General features: G+C 44.8%; 1 protein-coding gene across 1 annotated transcript in view; it reads right to left on the reverse strand.

Moving 5' to 3' along the window:
* Nucleotides 1-26,408, reverse strand: part of PKHD1 (PKHD1 ciliary IPT domain containing fibrocystin/polyductin) — a 323,564-nt gene that overhangs the window by 232,890 nt on the left and 64,266 nt on the right. The window contains exon 25 of the mRNA XM_029911885.1: nt 6,142-6,298. Coding sequence (XP_029767745.1) covers nt 6,142-6,298 — 157 coding nt within the window. The remainder of the gene's footprint in view (nt 1-6,141; nt 6,299-26,408) is intronic.

Consider the following 26,408-nt stretch of genomic DNA (forward strand, 5'->3'; position numbering starts at 1 on the left):
ATGTCACAATCTGTATTACCCAAGGATACACAATGCAGATGTTCAGGGAAGGCCAGTTAGACCAGGAGACAAAATAGGTGAAGGTGGAGTAAGTATTCTTTGCTCTGTAATAATCTGAGGGGCTGCCAAATCCCAATACCTGAACTCCAGAGGAAAGCCACGTTTGGCTCCTGTGGCAGGATAATGCTTTGGGAAAAACCTCACAAAGGCTCCAAGGTTAAAAAAAAAAAAATCACAAGAAGGGAACTGATGTGAAAGGGGTGTTTGATCTGCAGAACTGAACCTGCGCTCATTTCATAAAATCATAGACTCCAAGGCCAGAAGGGACCATTGTGATCTCTCTTCCTGCACAACTCTGGCCATAGAACTTCCCCCCCAAATAATTCCTTTTGAACTACAGTATATCTTTAAAAGAAATCCAATCTTGATTTTACAAAGATCGCAATCCAGAAAAGCACTTGTGCACATGATTAGTCCCCCTGAAGTCAATGGGATTACTCACACTTACAAATTAAGCCTGGACACAAGTGCTTTGCTGAATCAGAACCTTAATCCAGCTCTAATCTAGAAACAGACAGCTGCTTGGACATTTCAACCTGCTGGAGACCAGCACAAGCAAAACAGTTTGCTTTTAGCAAGGGAGGATGGTCTTGTAGCAAGTGCCCTGGACTGACTCTGAGGAGAGCAGCATTCAATTCCTGGCTCAGCCACAGACTGCTTGTGTCATCGTGAGCCGAGTCACTGACGTTCTCTGTGCCTCAATTACTAATATTCTGTTTGTAGGTTGTATCCCTTTCTGCCATGCTCATCTATTTAGATTGTAAGCTGGCAAGGGCAGGGACTGTCTCTTACTAAGCATTTTGCATAGTGCATAGCACGATGGGGCTCTGATCTCAGGACCTAGGTAGGCCATACCTTAATGCATCATCTTTTGCCTACAGATTAGCAAGGTTTACCGCTTGAGAGGAAGAATGGTCCAACAGTCATAGCGCTAGTTTGGGATTCAACAGACCTGGGTTCAATTGCTTGTTCCACCACAGACTTCTTCTGTGGCCTTGAGGAAGTGTGAGTCTCTCTGGGCCTCAGTTCCCCACCTGTGAAATGGGGTTAGTAGCACTGTCCAACCTCACAGAGGTTTTGTGAGGACAAATGCATTAAGGATTGTAAAATACTATGGGAATGGGGGCAAGAAAAGTACCTACAATAGTTCTAGGAGGATTCAAGAGAGCTTTCTCTCAGATAATTAGCAGCAGCATCTCCTTGCAGAGACAGGACTGTTCCATGCCAGTGAGTGGAGGAAGGAGGGACCATGCTGCCTAAGCTTCCAGTCTGATTTCTGCAGGAGTCATACACAGTTCCTTTTGTTAGCAGAACTGGGATTAGCTTCCACTGATCTGATAGAGTTCAGCCTGGGAAGCCTTGGAGGAGTCTCAGCAGCTATCAAACATGTGGAAAATCGATTTAGTTGGCAAACGAGAGCCCTAGGAGTCTACTATATATGCTGCAATCCCAGTCAAAACAGGGGTGGAAATAGATGCCTGTGCCCTACACTGAGCCACAAATCAGGATTTACAATTAAGGGAAAGAAATAGAAAAGCTGTCCAATTGCTACAGTTGTAAAGGCCTCAAAATTCCCCTGCAGGGAATTTCTTGTCCTAAAAGTTAAATTCCATTGAAAAACACTGAGTTCTTGTTTAAAAAAAAAGAAAAAGAAAAAATATGTCCCTCCTTTCTTCCAAGACAGGTGGAATGTTATGATATGTTGACTATAATTAATCCAGACTTGATGCACATTGTTGTAACAACCTAGAGATCCCATCACAGAGCAATAGAGAGAGACAGGACTGCCTTCCCCCCCAGTCTCTTTAAAACTCAATTAAAATATACATTGGATGCAACTTCCCATTAGCTGGTACTATTTGTACATCCCATGTTCTTTCTTTAATTAAAAAACATGCTTATTGCAATACTGCTAGAATCACTTTTACGGTATTTTAATTGTAATGTCTCTGTCTGATTAAAAAAAGAAAATATGAACTAGAAACTGCCTGCAAATAGTATCATCATGCACAGCCCAAATGGACTGAGCATAACAAAAAATGGCTCAGATAACCAAGCATCACAGCCAGTCTATAAACAAGGGAAATAATGGGTATCTGCAACAGGTGACTGGATGACACAGAAGACTGGACAAAGATAAAAAACGTGCTACTTCTATGGTACCCGTTCAAACTCAACCCATATCAGCAATGACTGCAGTGTCTGTTGGCTGATGTGACCCTGTATGTGCCTCATCAGGATCCTTTGACTGATGGTATTGAAGGCCAGAGGGAGGTGTAGCTGGATCACTGCAAAGGACTCCTGTCCAAAGCCAAGAGAAGGTTATCCAGCTATGCCTGTAGGGCCAGGTTGATGGGAAGAGGTGCAAAAGGGAAAGAGAAAATCTAAATTAATACAAATGAAAAGGCCTCCTGATATAACACCAGGACTGTGTTAACCTCATGCCTGGTAAACAAGAAAAGTGTCAGACCGGACATCAGTTAAACAAAATTGGTTTGTTGAAAATTAGACCTAATTGATGGACAAAATAACAAGGGGATGGACTATTCCACCCAACACTTCCTTTGCAGTCCTCAGGAAAAGACTTTTTGGGGAAGAAGATGGCTATCGTGGCCACGGACTGACTGAAAGAAGGGGAAGGAGCGAGCTTCACCATCATGGCTGCCATCCCTGCAGTCTCCTGAGACCCTGGGATCCAGTGGGACATCATTGTGCCGTCTTCATCCTGAGCAAACCGGGCCAGAGAGAGGGACCCAGATGACACTGCCACCTCCACCAGCTAAATCCCAAATGCCACCTGGGTTGTAAGACCATGTAACCCCTTCCCCCATGTGTGTTCTATTCCTTCCCCACCTTATTTATTCTCTTTCCTATCCCTCTCCTTTTGCTTTCTGTTTAATAACGCTCTGGCTTAGCCAGCCACGACTATATTTTGCAACACTGCTGTAAGCCTGTCACCCAAGAGAGGTAGTTAAAAGCAATGCCCTAAATGGCCCAATGATGGCATGACTTTGCTAAGTCTTATCAGCCACTCCAAAACTGTGTGCTGGGCTTGTGTTTCTCCAGCACTGAGTCTGCAAGTGAGAGTCAACACCTGAGACAGAAGCTGCATTTTCTCGTTGCTGTTTTTTCCATGTCCCTCTTGTGTGTTTGTCTTCTTTTGTCTTCTAAAAAAACAGGATCAAACCTCAACAGCAATAACAACAGCTCCAGCCCATCTCAACTAACTTCTTCTCTTTATTCCCCAAAAGTACAGTTATCACCAACTGTGTTTCTTGCATGAGGCCACCGGTGGATTTTTTTGCAGCCACCACAGCCACCAAAGCATGGGTGGAGATTGGGAGGGCAAAGTAGCAGTCCCTCCCTGCAGCACCCATCTGTTGCTCCTGAACAGCTGGTACCAAGGGCAGTGAAATGCACCGCCTCGGTGTTTGCGCTGGTACTGCGAGCAGGGATCAGCACCCTGCACCACGCAGCCTTCTTGGGAGCTGTGGGCAGCGCCTCTGCAGACACGTTTGGTCACCAAGACATTTCCCTGGGCAGCTCCCCTACACTGGGAGTCTGGGACGCTGCAGACGGCCGGTGAGTTCCCGACCCACCTTTCCGGGGTGTCTTTCACTGAAGGGCCATGGGAGGCAGGGACAGAGACGGGTCGGCGCTTCCTGCACCTGGGGCTGCACTCGCTGTTTACAGCTGCTCTAGCTACTGCAGCCGGTCAACGACTCCAGGTGCTGCAGGGCTTGGCAGCTCCCCGGCTTGGTGAGGGGCTCCCACTCCATGACAAGCTCTGAGCATAATAGGAGCAAAGTCCGGGGGAGCTAAATGGGGATCTCTACTTCCTACTGCCCAGCCCCAGTGTGTAGAGGCCACGCCCTACTAGGGGGCTCCTACCTAAGTTCCCATGTGGTGCATGCAACCTGCCAGGATCACCCCTTCTTATTAGCATCAAGAGCTCCGTTGGTGATGCGGGGTGAGTCTGAGCACAGGGGAATCCTTCCTCGCTGCCACTTACAGAAAGGGGTTTGCTGCTTTTCAACAAGTACAGAAGTTAATTAAGTACTGTAGGGAAAATTGTCAGAGCGGCCACATAATATGTGTTGTGAAAACCTCTGGTCTAAAAGACTGTCATACAGGAGGTTTTCCCTTGTAAAATCTCTTTACAGCTAAGGCGAAAGGGAACAATGGACCTGATTAAAATCAAAGCCTTACGTAACACTTTATACTTCAAATGCTTTAATTGTTTCCCCTGCTTTTCTGTATCATTAATAAATAACTTAAAATATTTTTAATGGTATGTTTGCCATGGTACTAAGCAGGCTGAGGTATCTGGTTATAAAACCCTGAACCCTGTTTAAAACTGTTTAATGTTGGATAGTTTCAGGGTCATGTTAACACCTGTGACTCTTTCAGCCCATTTATTCCATCTAAATTAATACAAAAGAACCAAGTGTGATTGGTATCATAAACGCCCTTCTCAGAGTCTAAAATATTCAAATGTTGGTTTAATACCTGTACTGTACCTACCATAGAGTGTGTGTCAGCTGAATGGGCTTGTTTGAGAATGAAAAGGAGCATGAGGGAGTGGGGAAAAAATGCTTTGAATATGAGATGAGTCCAAGCCATAAAGACACTGTAGCCAAACTTCACTGAGAACAATGGAAAGACTCCCATAGACTTCACTGGGCTTATGGATCAAGCCCACGGTTCAGAGTTGTGTCTGAACTTCCTTTCTGATTCCATTTCTTGCTCTGGAACTATTTCATAGATTTGGGCTGAGCCACAAAGTTCAGACCCAGATTTGAATCCAAACTTGCTAGGACTTTGGATCCTGTATTCTAGTTCAGACCCACCTCAGACATGTGATGGAGATATGCATTCCAGCAGGGTAATCTCATTTGGGCTGAAAAAGACTCATTCATTACCAAGATCAGAGGCTTAGAACTTTCAGCGGGAGGTTGGTGGGGAGGCGTGGAGGATTTGGTTAAAACGTTTTCAGGCTTGATCTCAACCCCAGCTTGATTAAAGTATTTATTTTATTTGTTCAGGTGGAAGGAAACCTGATAAAATTCCACCCGCTATTTTGGGAGATCTCTGATCCAGGGATAGAAGTGGGAAGGAAAGTTGTTTCCATTTTCAGATTTCTTTATGGTCAAAACAGTTAAAATACATTAAAATATCACATTCCTTGTGTCTATAGTCCTCAATGAAGGTTTAGCCACAGATCCTCAAAGATATTTAGATGCACAATTCCTATCGATTTCAATGGGAGTTAGGAGCCTAAATACCTTTGAGTACCTATGACATTTGTTAAGAAATCTCTCTTACAAACCATTAAGTGTAAGCATTTAAAAACAATACAAAGTCCTTTGCTAACTTTTTAGGCCCCAATCCCGAAAAGACTAGTGCATGTGCTTAAAGTTAAGCATGTGAAGAAGGGTATGCAGGATTGGAGCCTTCATTTCGAGGATGGAAATGTTTCTTTTGGTGAATGGCAGGTTATTTTTGACCTTAATTGTGTATTGACTCCAACAGAGCTTCATCTATTTACACCAAATCTGAATTTGACACGGGGTATGTAAGTACTACAAACCTGATGCTTTCTCTCTTAATTGTGCTATATTATTTACACAGCACCAACAGAGTGCTAGGATCATGGATTATTTATTACATTCTGAACTGTAGCCTATAATTCTGTAACAACATCATTAGTTCTGTAAAGGCTTTTCCAACACACTTGCATCAAAGATACCACACAAGACACAGCTGATTATTGTTACCAGTACCACTATTATCCCTGATGGCTGTGCAGAAGAGCTGCACTTTCAGCAGTCAGGAATAAAAGCATTCCTATTCATATTGTCATTATGCCTCAAACGGCATAAACGATGCCTTCCGCATACATAATAATTAAACAGATCCCTCCCCCCCATCCTCACTATGTTTACCAAACACTGATGCTCTGTCTCTTACGCTCCTGTCTGACCAGGTGCCTTGGCACAGTTTATTTGATTTGGGGGCGGGGAAGGAGAGAGTGAAACTCTACTGCCTGGAAGAAACAAACAGACAAAAACCTCCTCAGACCTTTGACATGCAGCAAGTTGAGGATGCCAGTGGTAGTATCCAGCAGCAGCGTCTGGCCTCTTTCTACCGTGACATTAGCGCCATCTTGTGGCAGGTGCCCATCAAGCCAGCTGGAGTTCTTAGACCATCGGCCGCAGAACTGGAGGGGAAGGTGCCTCTGAAAAAGAAAATAAGGGTCTTAAAATTGACCTTTCATTATTTAAAAAAATATATAACTGGAAATAACTTTAAAACAAATGATAAGTGTGGTCATGCAGGTCCTTGTCCTAACCTCCTGTTGTCACCAAGCATGGAAATACTTGTCAGGGGAAAATGGACCCAAGTTTTACCTGGCATACCTTAAGTGAAGTTCATTCACTCTGGCAATGTCTTTTCTGCTAGGCTAGTTGGGCTGTATGTCTCCCCCCCACCAATATGCAGCCCTCCCCCTTCTATATAACAACAGGGAGAGGAGGGAATCCAAGTTTCTTGGTGCGTGTTTTCTCCACTAAAATATCTAGACTCAACTCACCGTCTACTTCAAAAGTAGATCTAGGCTCACCACAAAGGTTAGGCCTGGATAGACCTTAGAGGAAATGCTAGATAGCATGTCTAGAGCAATAAACCTACCTCAAGAGGTACTGCAAGGATTAGTCAATATTTGCAACGTATACACCACAGTGATCCATGTGCTTGTTACCATCATACTGGATTAGTGCAACACAGGATAATAATAATTAATGGAGATATCCCATCTCCTAGAACTGGAAGGGACCTTGAAAGGTCAACGAGTCCAGCCCCCTGCCTTCACTAGCAGGACCAAGTACAGATTTTGCCCCAGATCCCTAAGTAGCCCCCTCAAGGATTGAACTCACAACCCTGAGTTTAGCAGGCTAATGCTCAAACCACTGAGCTATCCCTCCCTGAGATAGATGTGGTTTCTCTATAGAGTGAAAAGATTGATGTAGTAGACAGGGCATGACAAAGACTCAAGAAAGCTGGGTTCATCCACAGACTCCCTGAGTGGCTTTGGGCAAATCAGTCTACCCCTGTCTCAATTCCCCATGTGTGAAATGGGGATGATACTTTCCTACCTCACAAGGTGTTGTGAAGATAAAACCCTTTATGATTGTGCGGGGCCCAGTTACCAGAGTGATGAGGGCCATGTACCCTGGCAGATTCAGCAACACCAGTGAGTATGAAATGCACCTGCCTGCTTCCTTACTGATGATTCTCCTCTGGAGCACATTACACCTGCTCTCTATAGATTGCATCCATTTGTTTCTAAGTGAAATTCAAAACACTGATTTTGATCAACGAAACCCTATGTGGCTTCAGTCCTATCTCCCCATACACTATCTTGATAAATCAGATGGTCTGGCATGGTCCTGACAACAGTTCCCAGATATCAGTAGTAGGGAGCTAGAGGCAGGGCATTCGCCAGGGGACAGGGATGGGGTTTTGTTTATTTCAGTGGCTCAACAAGGCCCAAATTTCCAGGGCACACTGCCAGGTATATCTTATTCACTAAAGATTTTGCTAGAAGCTTGAGTAATTCAAATGTAGTTTGTAGGGTCGAAGTAGGGTTTTTTTTTCCAGTTGACTTGCCATCAGTTTTGTTTTTTGCTGAACAATGTTTTATTCTAACTGTTCATGCACCACTTTTAGACTGGCAGGGGTGTTGGAAAACAAACATTTAGGTAGCTAAGAATCTGCTACACTAGAAGGGACTAATGGTCCATCAAGTCTGCTATCTGGTCTCCACAGCTTGGATCCTTATCAGAACCAAACCTTTTTAGACTCTTACACACCTTGCTGGTGGGAACATTAGAAGTGGGTAATGTTGACCAATATATCCTAGCTGGCATACAGATCATATTAATATGGATTACCTGCACCATACATATATTAGTATGCATTAAGCACAAATAGAATTAAGTACAAATAGTATAGCAGTTATATAACCTAAATTGGCCTCTACCTTTACCATAATCCTATTCTCTTATCCTAAGTATCCCATAACACCTTGCATTACCTGAAGTAAGCTTTAGCTTAAGTACATAGGAAAGTTGTCAGGATCAGGACACATGATTATTTTATCATAGCAACAGGAAGGGAGTTATTCTCCCAGGCCAGTACTGGAATGTCCCAAAGGAAGAAGACAAGACATATCATTGTTTTGTCCTAGTACAAACCTAGGAGATGCCTTCACGCCCTTTGGTACCTGCAATGCATGTGTTCAGAACAAAGAGATAAGGGGTACATAGTACCAGAAAAACAAGGTAAAAAGCTGATTGGTAAAATTCTAGTTTCAGGTGATGTACGCTGTACCTTTTACTTGTAAACTGGTAGAGTATAAAAAGATGGCTTTAGAGGTGTAACTCTGGGAGCACACTTCTGCGTAATGTGAATGTAACAGTGCTGCACAAGACGGCTTCCCAGAGATTGGTATCGTATAGAACCTTTTTCCTGTACTACATTATTATTGGCTTTTAGCAATAAACATGACTGACATTGGCTATTTAGTCTCTTGAGTATATTTCATAATGAACTAAAGTGTGGTCAAGAAATTGACTATACAATTTGTCAACATTAGATAGTACTATTTATTTACAGTAGCACTAACAATGTGCTCGGTGCTTTCCACACATTCACAGAAATGTTGGACTGGAAGGGACCTCAATAAGTCATCTAGTCTAGTCCTATCTTGAGTGCAGAGCACTAAGTATTATCTAGACCATCCCTGACAGGTGTTTGTCTAACCTGTTCTTAAAAACCTCCAATGATGGAGATTCTACAGCCTCCCTACATAATTTGTTCCATTGTTAACTATCCTTACACAGGGTTGGCAACTTTCTACTCGCATAAAACCGAACACCCTTGCCCCTCTCCTGCCCCACCCCTCCTCTGAGGCCCCACCCATGCCCTGCCGCTTCTCCAAGGCCCTGCCCCCCGCTCACTCCATCCTCCCCTCCCTCTGTCGCTCACTCTCCCCACCCTCACTCACTCGCTCATTTTCACCGGGCTGACTCAGGGGTTGGGGTGCAGGAGGGGGTGAGGGCTCTGGCTGGGGTTGCAGGGTCTGGGGATGAGGGGTTTGGGGTGCAGGAGGGTGCTCTGGGCTGGGATTGAAGGGTTTGGAGGGTGGGAGGTGGATCAGGGCTGGGGCTGGGGCTGGGGCAGGGGCTTGGGGCCTGGGAGGGGGTCAGGGATGCAGGCTCTGGATGGCTTTTACCTCAAGTAGCTCCCGGAAGCTGTGGCATGTCCCCCTCCAGCTCCTATGCTGAAGCATGGTCAGGCGGCTTTGCATGCTACCCTGTCCGCAGGCTCCTGGCCAATGGGAGCTTCAGGAGTGGGGCTTGAGGCATCACTCCTGAAGGGCCCCTGCAGAGCCCCCTGGCTGCCCCTACGCATAGGAGCCAGAGGGGGGACATGCCGCCTGCTTCCCGGGAGCCACACAGCACGAAGGCTAGCAGGAAACCTGCCAGCCCCCCTGCACAGCACCGCCACCCGGACAGTCAATAGCCCAATCAGCGGTGCTGACCGGAGCCACCAGGATCCCTTTTCGACCAGGTGTTCTGGTCGAAAACCGGACACCTGGTCACCCTATCCTTACAGTTAGGGAGTTTTTCCTAGTGTCTAACCTAAATCCCCCTTACTGCAATTTAGGCCCATTCTTTCTTGTCCTGTCCTCAGTGGTAAGGAGAAAAATTTATCATCCTCCTCTTTATAACAATCTTTTATGTACTTTAAGACTGTTACCATGATCCTCCTCAGTTTTCTCTTCTCCAGATTAAACAAACCCAATTTTTTCAATTTTTCCTCGTACGTCATGTTTTCTAGAGCTTTAGTCATTTTTTGTTGCTCTCTTCTGAACTTTCTCCAATTTGTCCATATCTTTCCTGAATTGTGATGCCCAGAACTAGACACAATACTCCAGTTGAGGCCTTACTAGCGCTGAGTAGAGTGGAAGAATTACTTCTTGTTTCTTGCTTACAACACTCCTGCTAAAACAGCCCAGAATGATGTTCACCTTTTTTTTTTTTTTTTGGCATTATATTGTTGACTCATATTTAGTTTGTGATCTACTATAACCCCAAGATCTTTTTCTGCAGTACTCCTTCCTAGGCCATCATTTCCCATTTTGTGTTTGTGTAATTGATTATTTCTTCCTAAGTGTTGTACTTTGCATTTGTCCTTATTAAATTTCATCCTATTTATTTCAAACCACTTCTTCAGTTTGTCAAGATCACTTGGAATTCTAAACCTGTCCTCCAAAGCACATGCAACTCTCCCAGCTTGGTATCTTCCACAAACTTTATAAATGCATTCTTTATGTCATTATCCAAATAATTTATGAAGGTATTGAACAGAACCAGACCTTGGACAGATCCATGTGGGACCCCACTCAACAAGCCCTTCCCGCTGGACTGTGAACCACTGATAACTACTCTCTGAGTACAGTTTTCCAATCAGTTGTGCACCCACCTTTTTCATAGGTTTGTCTAGGCTATATTTCCCTAGTTTGCTCATGAGAAAAGCATGTGAAACAGTATCAAAAGCCTTCCTCAAGTCCAGATATATTACATCTACTACTTCCCATCATCCATAAGGCTTGATACTCCATCAAAGGAGGATATTGGGTTGGTTTGACATAATTTGTTCTTGATGAATCCATTTTGACCTTATCATGAAGGGGTGGTCCTACCATGAGAAGCTCACAATGTAAATACAGACTGACAAATAGAGGCAGAGTTAGGAGAAGGGGAGCAACAGTATGCAATGCACATACAAGTCAAATCTTTTCACTGTTGACACTATGGCAGAAGTGGGTCTTAAATAGGGACTCAAGAATGGACAGGGTAGATGCCTTGAACCCTAGATAAATACTCATCGCTTTAAAGAAAATAAGGTTCTCTCAGCAACAGAGAAATGGAAAAAAACACAGATAGGTTGTGTGAGGAAGCAGGGTTTTCAGAAAATCAAGCCTTTCATGGGTCCTTGCTAAAGTAAATATGTCATTCTTCATGGGGAATCTCCAACATTAAAGGAACTTTTGTTCAAAGGGGAACAAGCAAAGGAGGAGGTGTAAAACATCTTCATTTCTTCTCCATTGCTTTACAGTATATCTCAGCAGAGCAAATGCTGCTTTGCTAAATGGCAGGGCAGACCAACCCATGCAGCAATATCCTAACGTTTTTAACTACCTGTCTGACAGCGTCTCGGACACTCTGTGTAGTATATAAGGGGTGATGCCTGATATACGGTTACCATCAAATAGTTTGCCGCCTCCTATCTGGGAGCATTCTTCTGAGACAAGGCTCTTATTGAGTCTGATGCAATGGCCACTGAAGTCAAGAAGAGTCTTTCCACTGACTTCAAGAGGCCCTTTATGTTGTGATAGGCATGGATAAAAGTAATACCCTAGGTTGTGGTTGCTCTTATTGTTTAGTACTTAGTACCTGTATCACTTGTTGGGTAGGTAGGTCTCTAGAGGAATTGAGAAGAAATGGTCGCTTTGTGATTTTGGCTTCCTGAGAACAGAAGCTGATCATTGGACCTAGGGTCTCTCACAGGGTGCAGACGTAACCCACACACCTCCTGAGTGTGGTGTTCTGTCCCACTAGTGGCACCGAGACCACTTAAAGAGAGAGAGATAAAATGAGTCTGCTCTACAGCCTTAGCTAAGAAGCAGTTGGCTTTTAGCTCATGCAGTAGAGGCTCATGCACTATACTCCAGAGGTCCCCAGTTCGATCCCAACGACTGGGGTCTGTCAACATTACACAGACTCCTCAACTCTTTTCATTTATGTCCTCTCTTTCCAACATGAAATATGTCTCTCTTTTTTCATCCCTCCCTCCCCCCACGGACACAAGTACAATCCCCCTGGGCAGGGGCCAGCTACTATTCCCAATGCTGTCCCATGTGACGCCAAAAACCTAGATGTAGTGATGCTTCTCAAGCCAATTATGGATGGAAAATAGTCCACAAAATAAGAACCTTCATCCATCTTAAGAACCAAACTCAGAAAAGGCCTAAATCACCCTAATAGATGTTACTTTCGCTTATTTGTATTATGGTAGCACCTAGGAGCCCCATAGTGCTAGGTGCTACACATATACAAGGAATTTCCCCAAGGAATTTACAATCTAACTGTCCAAGACAGACTAAGGAAGTTTTATTATCCCCTGGGGAACTGGGGCACAGAGAGACTTAATTGATTTGTCCGAGATCATGCAGGAAGTCTGTGGCTGAGTCCCAGTGCCTTATTCACAAGACCATTTTTCCTGTCAAAGTGGCTGTTACTCTTTGGCCCAACTCTTTCTCTCTTCCCCTTGATGTTTCCAGGGGACATTTTGTTCCACAAGGCCTGCAAGTCAACATGCAACGAGCGAGTACAACAAACAACAGAAGGGAAGTGGGCAGGGAAGACAAGGATAACAGCGAGAAGACACGATTTCCATAAGCCGCTGTATGCCCAACTTGGTGGCTCTGAATCTTTTGAGTGGATTAAAAAAACAAACTATAAATATACAAATAGATAAATACCAACCATCCACACTAGCTCAAGGCTTAGCCCTGGCCAGCTGGCAAAATCCTGTCAATGGCATGGCAGGAATGGGTCTGAAGAAGGGACTTGAAGGGGAAGAAAAGGATGATCAGTTCAAGGAGTGTGCTCCACGTGCAAAGGGCAGCACGAAAGAAAGCACAAGATGCTTGTGGGAGAAGCGCGCAGTCTAGGCTGGTACCCTTGGTGGAGCTGAGAGGCCATGAGAGACACAGTAAGAACCATGAGAAAATAACAGGGAGGAGCAGAGCTATGAAGGGTCTTACATAGCAATGGGGCCTAATGGATGAGCACTAACCTAGGAGCAGAGCCGGCTCCAGCTTTTTTGCCGCCCCAAGCGGCGAAGCGGGAAAAAAAAAAAAAAGATAAAGACGCGATTGGCGGCACTTCGGCGGCAGCTCTACCGCACCACTTCGTTCTTCGGCGGCAGCTCTACCGCATCGCTTCGTTCTTCGGCGGCAATTCTGCGGCAGATCCTTCGCTCCGAGAGGGACTGAGGGACCCGCCGCCGAATTGCCGCCGAAGACCCGGACGTGCCGCCCTTTTCCATTGGCCGCCCCAAGCACCTGCTTCCTTTGCTGGTGCCTGGAGCCGGCCCTGCCTAGGAGTCAGGAGAGTTGGGTTCTGTTTCTGGCTCTGCCACTGACCTGATTTATGACCTTGGGCAAGTCACTTCCCCACTCACTCGGTCTTGTCTATTTAGACTGTAAGCTCTTTGGGACAGGCATTCTCTCATCTATATGGTTGTATAGCACACAGTGCAGTGGGATCTCTTGGCACTACTATAAGATAAATAATGGTAAAGGCAATGTGGCCTTATGTATTGTTCTGTCCTATGTGACAACAGTACTCCTCCACCTCACAAGGGTATTATAACTGACGTTAGTAAGATTTGTCAAGTACCTAGAGCCCCTCAAAGGAAAGCTACTACGTAGCTGCAGAGTAAATAGCAGGGTAGCCTTTTTTATCTAGTATTAGATGGGCACAGGAGCCATACTGGCTCATTGTGTCACAACTCCACTTTCTTCCCTTTTCCTCCATAGCAGGTCTCAGGCTTCCCTCCCACTGTCGGTTTGTTTACTGATGGCCACGAAAGGTGAAGAATAGCCGCAAGTAGTTGTCCATAGAAGTGAGACTCTTTTTTGGTTCTGGTTAGCACCCAGCACTCCTGCAATGTCATTCTATAAACAGTTCCTGTTAACACAGCATCTGCAGTGGCCGAGGTCATGGCTGACTGCCTCTCCGGACACATGTTTGTTTGATGAGCCTGTGGAACCAGTGGGAGGGGAGGGGAGTGCATGGGGCCGAGCGCTGCTTATGCTGTCTTTTGTTTCATAGATTCTAGGACTGGAAGGGACCTCGAGAGGTCATCGAGTCCAGTCCCGTGCCCTCATGGCAGGACCAAATACTGTCTAGACCAGGGGTCGGCAATGTTTGGCACGCAGCTCACCAGGGTAAGCACCCTAGCGGGCCGGGCCAGTTTATTTACCTGCTGATGCGGCAGGTTCGGCCGATCGTGGCCCCCACTGGCCGCGGTTCACCGTCCTGGGCCAATGGGAGCGGCGGGAAGCCACGGCCAGCACATCCCTCGCCCGCGCCGCTTCCTGCCACCCCCATTGGCCCGGGACGGCAAACCGCGGCCAGTGGGGGCCGCGATCGGCCGAACCTACTGCGTCAGCAGGTAAATAAACTGGCCCGGCCTGCTAAGGTGCTTACCCTGGCGAGCCGCGTGCCAAACGTTGCCAGCCCCTGGTCTAGACCATCCCTGATAGACATTTATCTAACCTACTCTTAAATATCTCCAGAGATGGAGATTCCACAACCTCCCTAGGCAATTTATTCCAGTGTTTAACCACCCTGACAGTTAGGAACTTTTTCCTAATGTCCAACCTAAACCTCCCTTGCTGCAGTTTAAGCCCATTGCTTCTTGTTCTATCCTTAGAGGCTAAGGTGAACAAGTTTTCTCCCTCCTCATTATGACACCCTTTTAGATACCTGAAAACTGCTGTCATGTCCCCTCTCAGTCTTCTCTTTTCCAAACTAAACAAACCCAATTCTTTCAGCCTTCCTACATAGGTCATGTTCTCAAGACCTTTAATCATTCTTGTTGCTCTTCTCTGGACCCTCTCCAATTTCTCCACATCTTTCTTGAAATGCTGTGCCTGGAACTGGACACAATACTCCAGTTGAGGTCTAACCAGCGCAGAGTAGAGTGGAAGAATGACTTCTCGTGTCTTGCTCACAACACACCTGTTAATGCATCCCAGAATCATGTTTGCTTTTTTTTGCAACAGCATCACACTGTTGACTCATATTTAGCTTGTGGTCCACTATAACCCCTAGATCCCTTTCTGCCGTATTCCTTCCTGGACAGTCTCTTCCCATTCTGTATGTGTGAAACTGATTGTTCCTTCCTAAGTGGAGCACTTTGCATTTGTCTTTGTTAAACTTTGTTCTTTCATTTCATCTGTCATCAGAGGTGGTTCTGATCCAGCTTTTCGGCGAGTGGAAGTGATGTGGGCCCAAAACAGAAATCTGAGCTCTGAACACACCCAGACCTGGATTCAGAGCTGACTTTTGGGCCACTGCCAAGCAGAGGAGGAGTGCAGGTTTTGTGGAACTCTCCTTATAACCACTGGCTTGTTTGTGTGCTGCTTCCTTTCAGGTAGATACCTATCTTCCCCCTCTGCCCTTGTCTTTACATTTACAGATTTTTTTTTTAAATGGAGATATCCCATCTCCTAGAACTGGAAGGGACCCCGAAAGGTCATTGAGTCCAGCCCCCTGCCTTCACTAGCAGGACCAAGTAGTGATTTTGCCCCAGATTCCTAAGTGGCCCCCTCAAGGACTGAACTCACAACCCTGGGTTTAGCAGGCCAATGCTCAAACCACTGAGCTATCCCTCCCCCCCGATGCTATACGCCAATGCTATACGTTCAGGAGCTGTAATCACGGCTGCTCATTGTAAATGAGGCGTGTAAAGAAAAATACAAAAAGGATCCTTCTCTCAGTGTACAGAGAGATCAGTGTAGTCCCTGCTGCACTGTCTGATGTAAACATTAAACTCAGACATAACCTAGAGGTCTCAAACAACTGCTGAACTAATAACTACAAATGGACCCAAAACACAAAAATTCACCCCAGACCCAGATTCTAAACATGTTTCAATCCTGTTTTTACTTAGACATTTTAACCCCTCGCTCCACCACCACCACCTTCTCCTCCTCCTCCTTTATTGTAGCTTCATGGTATCCCACTACAAGGGATGATTGGGAGTGATGAGGACAAATGATTGAGAATCAACTCCATATCCCGGCTAAGCGTCTGTGTAGCTGCAGGTAGTAGGGATGGTTCTCCTGAGGACACGCTGGTGACTTTTAAAAAAAAAAAAAATCTTCAGTACCACAGGTGACACTAGGCCATCAAGTCAGTAATGGGCCAATGCCCTATAATATACTGTATGCAGTATAATGCCAAAGATTAAGTGACAGGTTTCAGAGTAGCAGCCGTGTTAGTCTGTATCAGCAAAAAGAACGAGGAGTCCTTGTGGCACCTTAGAGACTAACAAATTTATTTGGGCATAAGCTTTCGTGGGCTAAAACCCACTTCATCGGATCCATGCAGTGGAAAATACAGTAGGAAGATATATATACACAGAGAACATGAAAAAATGGGTGTTGTCATACCAACTCTAACGAGACTAATCAATTAAGGTGGGCTATTATCAGCAGGGGGGAAAAAATCTTTTGTAGTGATAATCAGGATGACCCATTTCCAACAGTTGACAAGAAGGTGTGAGTAAGAGTAGGGGGGAAATAGCATGGGGAAATAGTTTTTACTTTGTGTAATGACCCATCCACTCCCAGTCTTTATTCAAGCCTAATTTAATGGTGTCCAGTTTGCAAATTAATTCCAATTCTGCAGTTTCTCATTGGAGTCTGTTTTTGAAGGTTTTTTGTTGGAGAATTGAAACTTTTAGGTCTGTAATTGAGTAACCCTAAAAGTCACAATTCTCCAACAAAAATACTTCAAAACCAGACTCCAACAAGAAACTGCACAGCCACCGACGCACAGCCACCACAGTAATCAAAGTGTTGACTCACGTCCACGTTATGCCCCTTCTTCCGGGGTGCACATCCTCACCAGGAGCACTTCCACTGGGGCATTGTGGGGCACCGACAGCTGGAGCCCCACCACCCTGGGGCTGACAGTCGGAACGGTGAGCCCGGCGCGGGGTTCGCAGCTGGAGCCCCACCCCCTCTCCCCGGGGCTGACAGCCAACAGGCGATGTAAATAATACAGTGTCTGCACAGACACTGCATCGCCCTAACCATATCGACTTAAGCGCTCCGCCTCTCGTGGAGGTGGAGTTATTAAGTCGATATAGTGGGTGACTTACATCGGCGGGAGCTGTAGACGCTTACAGAGTTAGGTCGAAGTAACTAAGCTGCCTTACGTTGACCTAACACTGTAGTCAGGGATGACCTATGCCTGCTGATAGTGGGCGGGAGGGGGTAGGGGGGTGCAGAGTGAGGGCAACCAGCTGCAGCGGTGTTACTGAGCATGTCCAGTCCATGTGAGCATGCTCAGTACAAGCCAAGCAGCAAATTTGGGGGGAGGGGGAGGCATGTGATCCCACATGCCCACCCCCCCCATGCATCCTCTCTGTCTGTAGTGTAGACCAGGTCTCAGTTGCAGGTGAAGTGATTGCTATAGAGCATATAGTGCACTTAATCTCAGACTCCTAATAGTGTTTTGTTGTTGTTGAAGGAAACTAGCACCTATAGAAGAACAAATACACTCCCCAAAAAGACAACAAGCCTGATCCTGTGATCAAAGAACACCAACAGCTTAAAAGCTAATACAGTAAATAGCAATCATAAACCTAACTAAAGCGCATTGCTTGTTATTTCACCCAGAGCCTATCCTATATATTGTGAATTTAAACTAAAGGCTCTTTGGGTCAGGGACTCCAAGTGAAATCCTGACTCTACAGGAGTTTTGCCTTTGACTTCATTGGGGTCAGGATTTTACCATCTGACTTTAGACATGTCTTTAAGGTGCTGAGCACAAAGCTAATACTATATACCAAAATAAGAACCACTACCACCTTGCTTTCCTGCATACAAAAATATCCCTATAACCACTTATTATCTACTGGGGGGGGGGGGGGGGGAGGAGGGAATGCACCTTTAAGTAACGTAGCCATTACCCACTCCTGGTCATGAAGCAGTGAACAAGCAAAGGTTGGGAACACTACAGCCATATCAGAGAGATTGACACACACGAGGAAGCCTTTCCTGCAGTAGTGACAGATTGCCATTTAACCAGCAAGTATAGAGCAAGTGTTTTTGTTCCTAGTCACTAGTGAGAGACAAGGTTAACATTTTAAGTGATGGAATACAGTGTATATTTCCCCATGCCATGGACCCAGGACTCCACACTACATTTGAAAAAACACTTAATTTCAGTGATGGAATACATGGGACCTCACTTTCCGGGCTGTGAACTCTTGACAGCTCCTCAATTTAATTCACCACGGAAACCATTTCCCGTCCTCCCTCCCCCCACTTGAATCCACCTGAAGGAAAGCAAAGCACATATTTGGAGGAGACAAAGAAGGGGTTTTTTATTTTATTACCCTAGATGTCTTTTAGATGGGAAGTATTCACAGCCATCTGCTCTAATTATTCCTCCTGTATTGGCCACCATCTTCATGCAACAATAGAAATAATTATCTCCTCAAGGGCAAAAGAAAAAAAATATTTACAGAAACAAACAAAAGTGGATTATTTTTAGTTCCTAGGGAAAAAAAAGAAACAACAAGCTACTTCCTAATGAAGAAGCAATTAGGAAGGTGGGTAGAGCATCTATAATTAAATCGGACAAATTGGTGCAGGGACCTCCCACACACATGCTGCAAAATCTTATTCAATGCAGGTATGTGGTTAACATACAAGATATTCTACAGACTAATTGAACCAAATTTGTCTTGTAACAGCACCTATAGTCAGGTCCTTCATTCACACTGACATTTAATTGATCCATCCCAAGATGCACCTGTGTGGTATAAAGACAAGGAACACTCACCATGATTAATACAGGCAAGAGATGCAGCAGGGCACCATGATGTCTATTTGACCTTGCTCTCCCAGCTACCCTGATGCTCATATAGCTCCCATCATCATGGTTTGGTAGAGTGGACTTCTGGCTACACTACCTAGGTCTAATAATTCAGTGGAAGCCTGACACATTCTTCTTTTCAAGTGTAAATCCGGCTGAATGGATTTAGAAAACTCTTTCCATAGTCCATAGGAGGAAAACAGATGGGATTTTATTCTCATTTCCACTAAGGTCTCTTTCCATCGCTCTTGCAATGTAAAGGGGCATTAGCATCAATGAGAACCAGTGCCTTTGAGTGTGGTTCATCTCCTCGCAGCTTCCTGTGAAGAAAGGATTGAGGATTTCCCAGGCAGGAAAGCGAATACCGTGTGTTGTGCTAGAGAACAACATGGACATCAATGTAAGCTCACTGTCAAAGTGCTCACAAATATGATGTCAGGGTATAACACAATATCATCTGCACATGGGCATCCAGTCCATGCAACAACTGTCAAGGATGCTGTTGCAAAGGGCACTACAGGGCAGGATACCAGGCTTGTTGAGTAGAGAAACAGCTTACCGGGTAGGAGAAATGAACTAGAACCTCCAAGAAAACCTGTCCAAGCTAGTTCACTACCAGCCCCTGAGAACCACACTGCAGGGTTCAGTTAGTGAGCTCCTTTCTGAACCAACCCACCCACCCCTTCCACCTTGCAGGGTTCTCAGTGCCTTAGTCACTTCCACTTGCTCTACAGTTGGTTCAGCTTTGGCTGAGTCCTTAGAGAGAACAACATGGCCAGAACAGGCATATTTTCTTTTCCCCCCACCATAGACTTGTTTTAGCATTTCCTGGGAAAGATCAGAGCCTCTCCAGGGAAACCAGCCTTCCAGCTGAAGAAGGACTGTACCCAAGAGTTCTGATCCAATATGGACCTTAAATGATACACTGCACCCCACTCTGCTCCACGTGATGAGACTCTGAAGTCAACAAGAGACCCTTCTTCCATGGAGGAAAGGGTCCCACATGTTGGTGGGCCAAATTCAGACACCATATTCGGGGCGGTGTAATTTACATGTTGGTAACACCACCTAGCTCCTACGTAGTGCTTTTCATCAGTAGATCTCAAAGTTCTTTACATAGGAGGTCAGCATCATTATCCTCATTTTACAGATGGGGAAACTGAAGCTTAAAGAGGAGAAGTGATTTGCCTAAGGTCACCAGTGGCAGAATGTAACATAAATTTTTTTTAAAGGCTCCATAGGTGATCCTGGTAATTACAGGCCAATAAGCCCAACTTCAATACAGGCAAACTGGTTGAAACTACAGTGAAGAACAAAAATATCAGACACATAGATGAACATGATTTGTTGGGGAAGAGTCAACACAGTTTTTGTAAAGGGAAATCATGCCTCACCAATCTACTTGAATTCTTTGAGGGGGGTCAGCAAACATATGGACAAGGGTGACTCAGTGGATATATTGTACTTGGACTTTCAGAAAGTCTTTGAAGAGGTCCCTCGCCAAAGGCTCTTAAGCAAAGTATGCAGTCATGGGATAAGAGGGTAGGTGCTCTCATGGATCAATAACTGGTAAAAAGATAAGAAACAAAGGGTAGGAATAAATGGTCAGTTTTCACAGTGGAGAAAGGTAAATAATCGGGTCTCCCAGGGGTCTGTACCAGGACCAGTGCTGTTCAACATATTCACAAATGATCTGGAAAAAGGAGCAAACAGTGAGGTGGCAAAGTTTGCAGATGATACAAAATTGCTCAAGATAGTTAAGTCCAAAGCAGACTGTGAAACGTTACAAGGCAATTTCACAAAACTGGGTGACTGGGGAACAAAATGGCCGATGAAATTCAATGTTGATAAATGCAGAGTAATGCACATTGGAAAACATAATCTCAACTATACATACAAAATGATGGGGTCTAAATTAGCTGTTACCACACAAGAAAGAGATCTTGGAGTCACTGTGGATAGTTCTCTGAAAACATCTGCTCAATGTGTAGCGGCCGTCAAAAAAGCTAACAGACTGTGATCAACCATTAGGAAAGGGATAGATACTAAAACAGTAAATATCATAATACCACTATAGAAAGCCGTGGTAAACCCACAACTTACTGCATGCATTTCTGGGCACCCGATCTCAAGAAAAATATATTGGAAGTGGAAAAGGTACAGAGAGGGGCAACAACATGATTAGGGGTATAGAACCGCCTCCATAAGAGGAGAGATTAAAAAGACTGGGACTGTTCAGCTTAGGAAAGAAACAATTAAGGGGGATTTGATAGAGGTCTATAAAATCATGAATAGCATAAAGTGAATAAGGAAGTGTGTTTTATCACTTCACATAAAACAAGAACCAGGGGTCCCCCAATGAAACTAATAGGCAGCAGGTTTAAACAAACATATGGAAGTACTTCTTCATACAATGCACGATCAACCTGTGGAACTTGTTGGAAGGGAAGTTGTGAAGGCCAAAAATATAACTGGGTTCAAAAAAGAATTAGATAGCTCATGGAGGATCGGCCCATTAATGGCTAGTACTCAGGATGGTCAGGGACGTAACCCCATCCTTTGTTTGTCCCGAAACCTCTGACTGGCAGATGCTGGGACTGGAATGACAGGGAATGGATCACTTGATAATTGCTCTGTTTTGTTCGTTCCCTCTGAAGCAGCTGGCACCAGCTACTGTCGGAAGACTGGGGTATATGGACTATTGGTCTGACCCAGTATGGCCGTTCTTATGAGACTCCAGTTTGAACTAGTATAGCTGCACCTCTTCAGGAGGGTGGCTTTGCTGAAGATCTCACAACCTGAGTGAATTTGCCTAATCACCCTCTGCTGCTTTCCTATTTACCCTTCCCATGGAAATATCAACAGTTCCACAATAACACACGTACACAACTGCATTTGTAATACAATGGACCCCAAAGTTACTAATCTAATTCAATCAGGTTCAACTCCACTCAATAAAGTTCATTCAGGATAGTGCAGGAATGTGTCAGTGTGTCACACTCAGCTCTTCCCAGGATTGTATCCACAATAAAAAAAGAGAAGGGAGATTTCTTGAACTACCCTGGAGCAACCTCACTGATTCCATTGAATTGCACTGGAAAAATAGTGGAAGAATTTGGCCCAGTTCATTTATGATGGAACTGATAAATGAAGCAGTCTCCCACCAACTATTACAGGGCAAATCTATTTACACACACAAAATTGACCTGGGCCAGTGAGGTGGGACTGGAACCAGGAAACTGGCAGGTCCCAAAGGTAAAAATGCATTTCCATCCAACAGCATTAGTAACTCAAGACCATAAACAAACAGAGCTATCATTAATTACTCAGACAGGGGCAGCCGCAAGAGCAGTGAGAAGACCCAAAAACCAACTGCAAATAGTTCATCTAGCTGATTAGTTTGAGGGGGGAGGGGGAAATGAGTGGGCAGTTTAGGAGGTCAGAGCCCATGGCACAAGCCAGTCTGCAGGCCAATTTGCAGCTGGACAATGGCACGATAGAGAACTTGAATCCTATAAAAAGCTTTTCCAGCGGGGGAGTAATCACTGCAATTTCCGAGCACAGAAGGTAAGGCTCTTTGCACCAGAGGTAATTAATTAAGGACACGGAATATTGGTTTGATCAAGTGGTGCTTTCGCAGGGAAGGCACTGAAAAGATGGCAATGCACGTGTGTGTATGTGTGCGCACCTCAGATAAGACACCAGCCTTAATAACCTCCCTTTTACCTACTGAGGCAATAAAGCCCAATTGCGAATAGTAAGGCTCAAAGTCCTAGTGTGAAATAATCAACACTAAACCAATCAGTAATTAAAGGAGCCATGCGAGTAAAGTTCATAAATGGAAGGGGAATCTTAAACAGGTATGTACCCGTGTCCTCTTTAATAACACAATGTTCCACGATTCCAGAATCCTGGAATGCAAATAGAGCTGCTTTCAATTCCAGCCACCTGGCTACAACAACAAATAATTCATTGCTACTCAATGGGCTGGGTTTTAGGCACTGTTTTACAGAACACGTGTGGTCTAGAGAGGCATATAAACCACTATGAGCAGAATTGGAACAGAACCTTCCCGAAGTTTAGATGTGGGGTGAAACCCTGGCCCCACTGAAGTCAATGGCAAAACTCCCACTGACTTCAGTGGGACCAGGATTTTATCCTTCGGCGTTTTAATTCAGCCCATGACAGGGAACTTCAGAGAAGGAGCCACATTATAAGAAGTTGAGACACAGGTCCAAACTTTCCCTGTGTTAACTGGGTGCAAATGTACTGTATTCTTCCTAATGTTCATTTCTGGCCTGATTTTCAGAGATTATTCATTTCCGTGAAAGCTGTCCAATTCTAGTACTTTAAACCACAAGATCATCTTCCATGAAGAGAGAGAGAGTGTGTGTGTGTATGAGATAATGGAACGTAGTTCTCCCGTTTAGACACACCTTAGATGTTGTTTTCCAATCCACAGTTGAAGGGCACACATAATTTACACAGCAATGTAAATCACCAACTTCTCAGAGGCATGTCAACTAATGGTAAATGTCAGGTTAATGCTAACAAGCAAACGGAAAGATTCAATTGTTTACACAAACAGTGTCCCTAGCCTACTGCCTGTGCTGGACCCCGTAGACTGTAGTCCATGCTGTATAAACCCTTTCACTTGATTACATCATCTTTACTTCCTGCAGTGTGTTTTCTCAGTTTTGTTGCAAACAAAAATATTAACATTACGGTCATCCAGCCACTTGATGAAAAAAGGCACAACATGTACCAGCAGGGAAGATTTCTGAATGATTTCAATAGTAAAAAGAGAAGAAAAGGGGTCTGATCCAATCCCAGTGATGTCAGTATAAAACCATTGACTTCCATGGGAGTTGGACCAGGCTCCAGAATAACTCCCGCTTTAGTATTCTGAAAGCCATATGTTTGGTTTTTTTAACTTTCTGGAGTCCTAGACCCCCCCCCCACTCTTGAGTGAGAGATGTAGGACAGTAGTTGGAACACAGTATTGGGAGCCAGGAACTGCTGACTTCTGTCTGATACTGACCCCTTGATGTATTTGGAATTTAACCCAGCTGCGTCTCGTTCTTCCCAAACTCATCTCACACCAGGAGTGCTGCAAAGATTTACTGGCTGATAAGTGGAACGTGCTTTGAAAATGAAAATTCCTGCACAAATGCTATGTCGCATTTTCTTCTATGTAAAAGAGAAGGCACATAAACAAGCATGGCCAAAACATAACCAGATAGGAACTAACACATTCTACACATTGACATTAAACACATGCCTCAAAATCCCTAGAGCCAGGGCTGAAAAGGATATTGCATGTCATTACATCCAAATGCATGCCCTCTACTATTAAGAGGTTTAGCCACCAGGCTTTTGAACACTCCTGTGAACATAAGAACGGCCATACTGGGTCAGACCAAAGGTCCATCTAGCCCAGTATCCTGTCTACCAACAGTGGCCAATGCCAGGTGCCCCAGAGGGAGTGAACCTAACAGGTAATGATCAAGTGATCTCTCTCCTGCCATCCATCTCCACCCTCTGACAAACAGAGGCTAGGGACACCATTCCTTACCCATCCTGGCTAATAGCCATTAATGGACTTAACCTCCATGAATTTATCTAGTTCTCTTTTAAACCCTGCTATAGTCCTAGTCTTCACAACCTCCTCAGGCAAGGAGTTCCACAGGTTGACTGTGCGCTGTGTGAAGAAGAACTTCCTTTTATTTGTTTTAAACCTGCCGCCCCGGGGTCAGTACATTCTCCAATTGTTTACATCATTAGGAAGATTTTGTTTTTATCTATACCCGTGCTTTAGTTTAAAGCCATCACATCTTGTACTTTATCCCACTGGTCCATCTCCACCATGTCATCTCTCTTGTGATTGGATAAATCAGTGTAATATGCTGGACCTCCATAGCACCTTCCAGTCATAGGCCTTGCAGAACTTTACACACATTAATGAATGAAGCACTTCAATTACAATAAGTAAATATGATTATCCCTATTTTATAGAAGGGTAAACTGAGGCACGGATTCTTAATTGACTTAGAATCATAGAATTATAGGGTTAGAAGGGACCACAAGGGTCATCTAGTCTAACCCTCTGCCAAGATGCAGGACTTCATGTGTCTAAACCATCCAAGACAGATGGACATCCAGGCTCCTTTTGAAAACCTCCAGTGAAGAAGCTTCCACAACCTCCCCAGGCAGCCTGTTCCACTGTCCTGCTGTTCTTACAGTTAGGAAGTTTTTCCTGAGATTTAATCTAAATCTGTTATGCTGTAGTTTGAACTCACTGCCTCTTGTCCTGCCCTCTGTGGGAAAGGAGAACAACTTTTCTCCATCTTTTTTATGGCAGTCTTTCAAGAATCTGAAGACCACTATCATATCCCCCTTAATCTCCTGTTTGCCAAACGAAACATACCCAGTTCCTTCAGCCTTTGCTCATATGGCTGCAGTCCATCCCTTTAATCATCTTCACCTCTGGGTCCCTTCCAGTTTCTCTACATCCTTTCTGTACATTGGTGACCAAAATTGGACACTGTGCTCCAGCTGAGGCCTAGCCAGCATTGAGTAGAGCAGTATTATTCCCTCCTGTGACTTGCACGCTGTGCCTCTGTTAATGCAACCTCCAATTGCATTTGCTTTTTTTGCAACAGCATCGCATTGGTGACTCATGTTGAGGTTGCGATTCACCACAACTCCCAGATCCTTCGGAGCAGTGCAGCTGCCAAGCCAGTTATCCCCCAGTTTGTATTTGTGCATTTGGTTTTTCTCCCCGAAGTGTAGCACCTGACATTTATCTTTGCTGAATTTCATTTTGTTGTCCATAGCCCAGTTCTCCAATTTATCAAGATCCCTCTGAGTTTTAGCTCTATCCTCCAGTGTATTGGCAATGCCCCCACTTTTGTGTCATCTACAAACTTGATCAGCACGCTCTCTATACCGACATCCATATCATTAATAAAGATGTTAAACAACATCAGACCGAGAACAGATCCCCATGGAAGCCCACTTGAGACCTCTCCCCAATCCGACATCATTCAATTAATAGTTACTCTTTGTTTGCAGCTGTTTAACCAATTATGTATCGACTTAATGGTAGCTCTGTCAAGCCCACATTTCTCCAGCTTACTTATGAGAATGTCATGTGGGACTGTGTCAAAAGCCTTGCTGAAGTCCCTGTATATTATGTCCACTGCATTCCCCCTATCCACCAAATCAGTTACCCTGTCAAAGAAGGAAATCAGGCTGGTTTGGCATGATTTCTTCTTGGTAAAACCATGCTGGCTGCTAGTGATCACGCCTTCATCCTCCAGGTATTCACAAATTGAATGTTTTATACATTGCTCTAGTAGCTTCCTAGGTATCAGAGTCAGACTGACTGGTCTATAGTTTCCCAGCTCCTCCTATTTCCTCTTTTCAGGGCCGGCTCTAGGATTTTTGCCGCCCAAAGCGAAAACAATTTTGGCCCCCCTCCCCCATTTTTTAATTACCCCACCCCCGCCTCAACTCCGTCCCTTCCCTGTCTCCTCCCCCCAGGCTCTCAAGCCTAGGAGGGAGGGGGAGAAGCGGCGCGCGAAACAGCTGTTT

The sequence above is a fragment of the Terrapene carolina genome, unplaced genomic scaffold (genome assembly GCF_002925995.2).
Source record: "Terrapene carolina triunguis isolate 2854851 unplaced genomic scaffold, T_m_triunguis-2.0 Scaffold42, whole genome shotgun sequence".
Lineage (NCBI taxonomy): Eukaryota > Metazoa > Chordata > Testudines > Emydidae > Terrapene > Terrapene triunguis.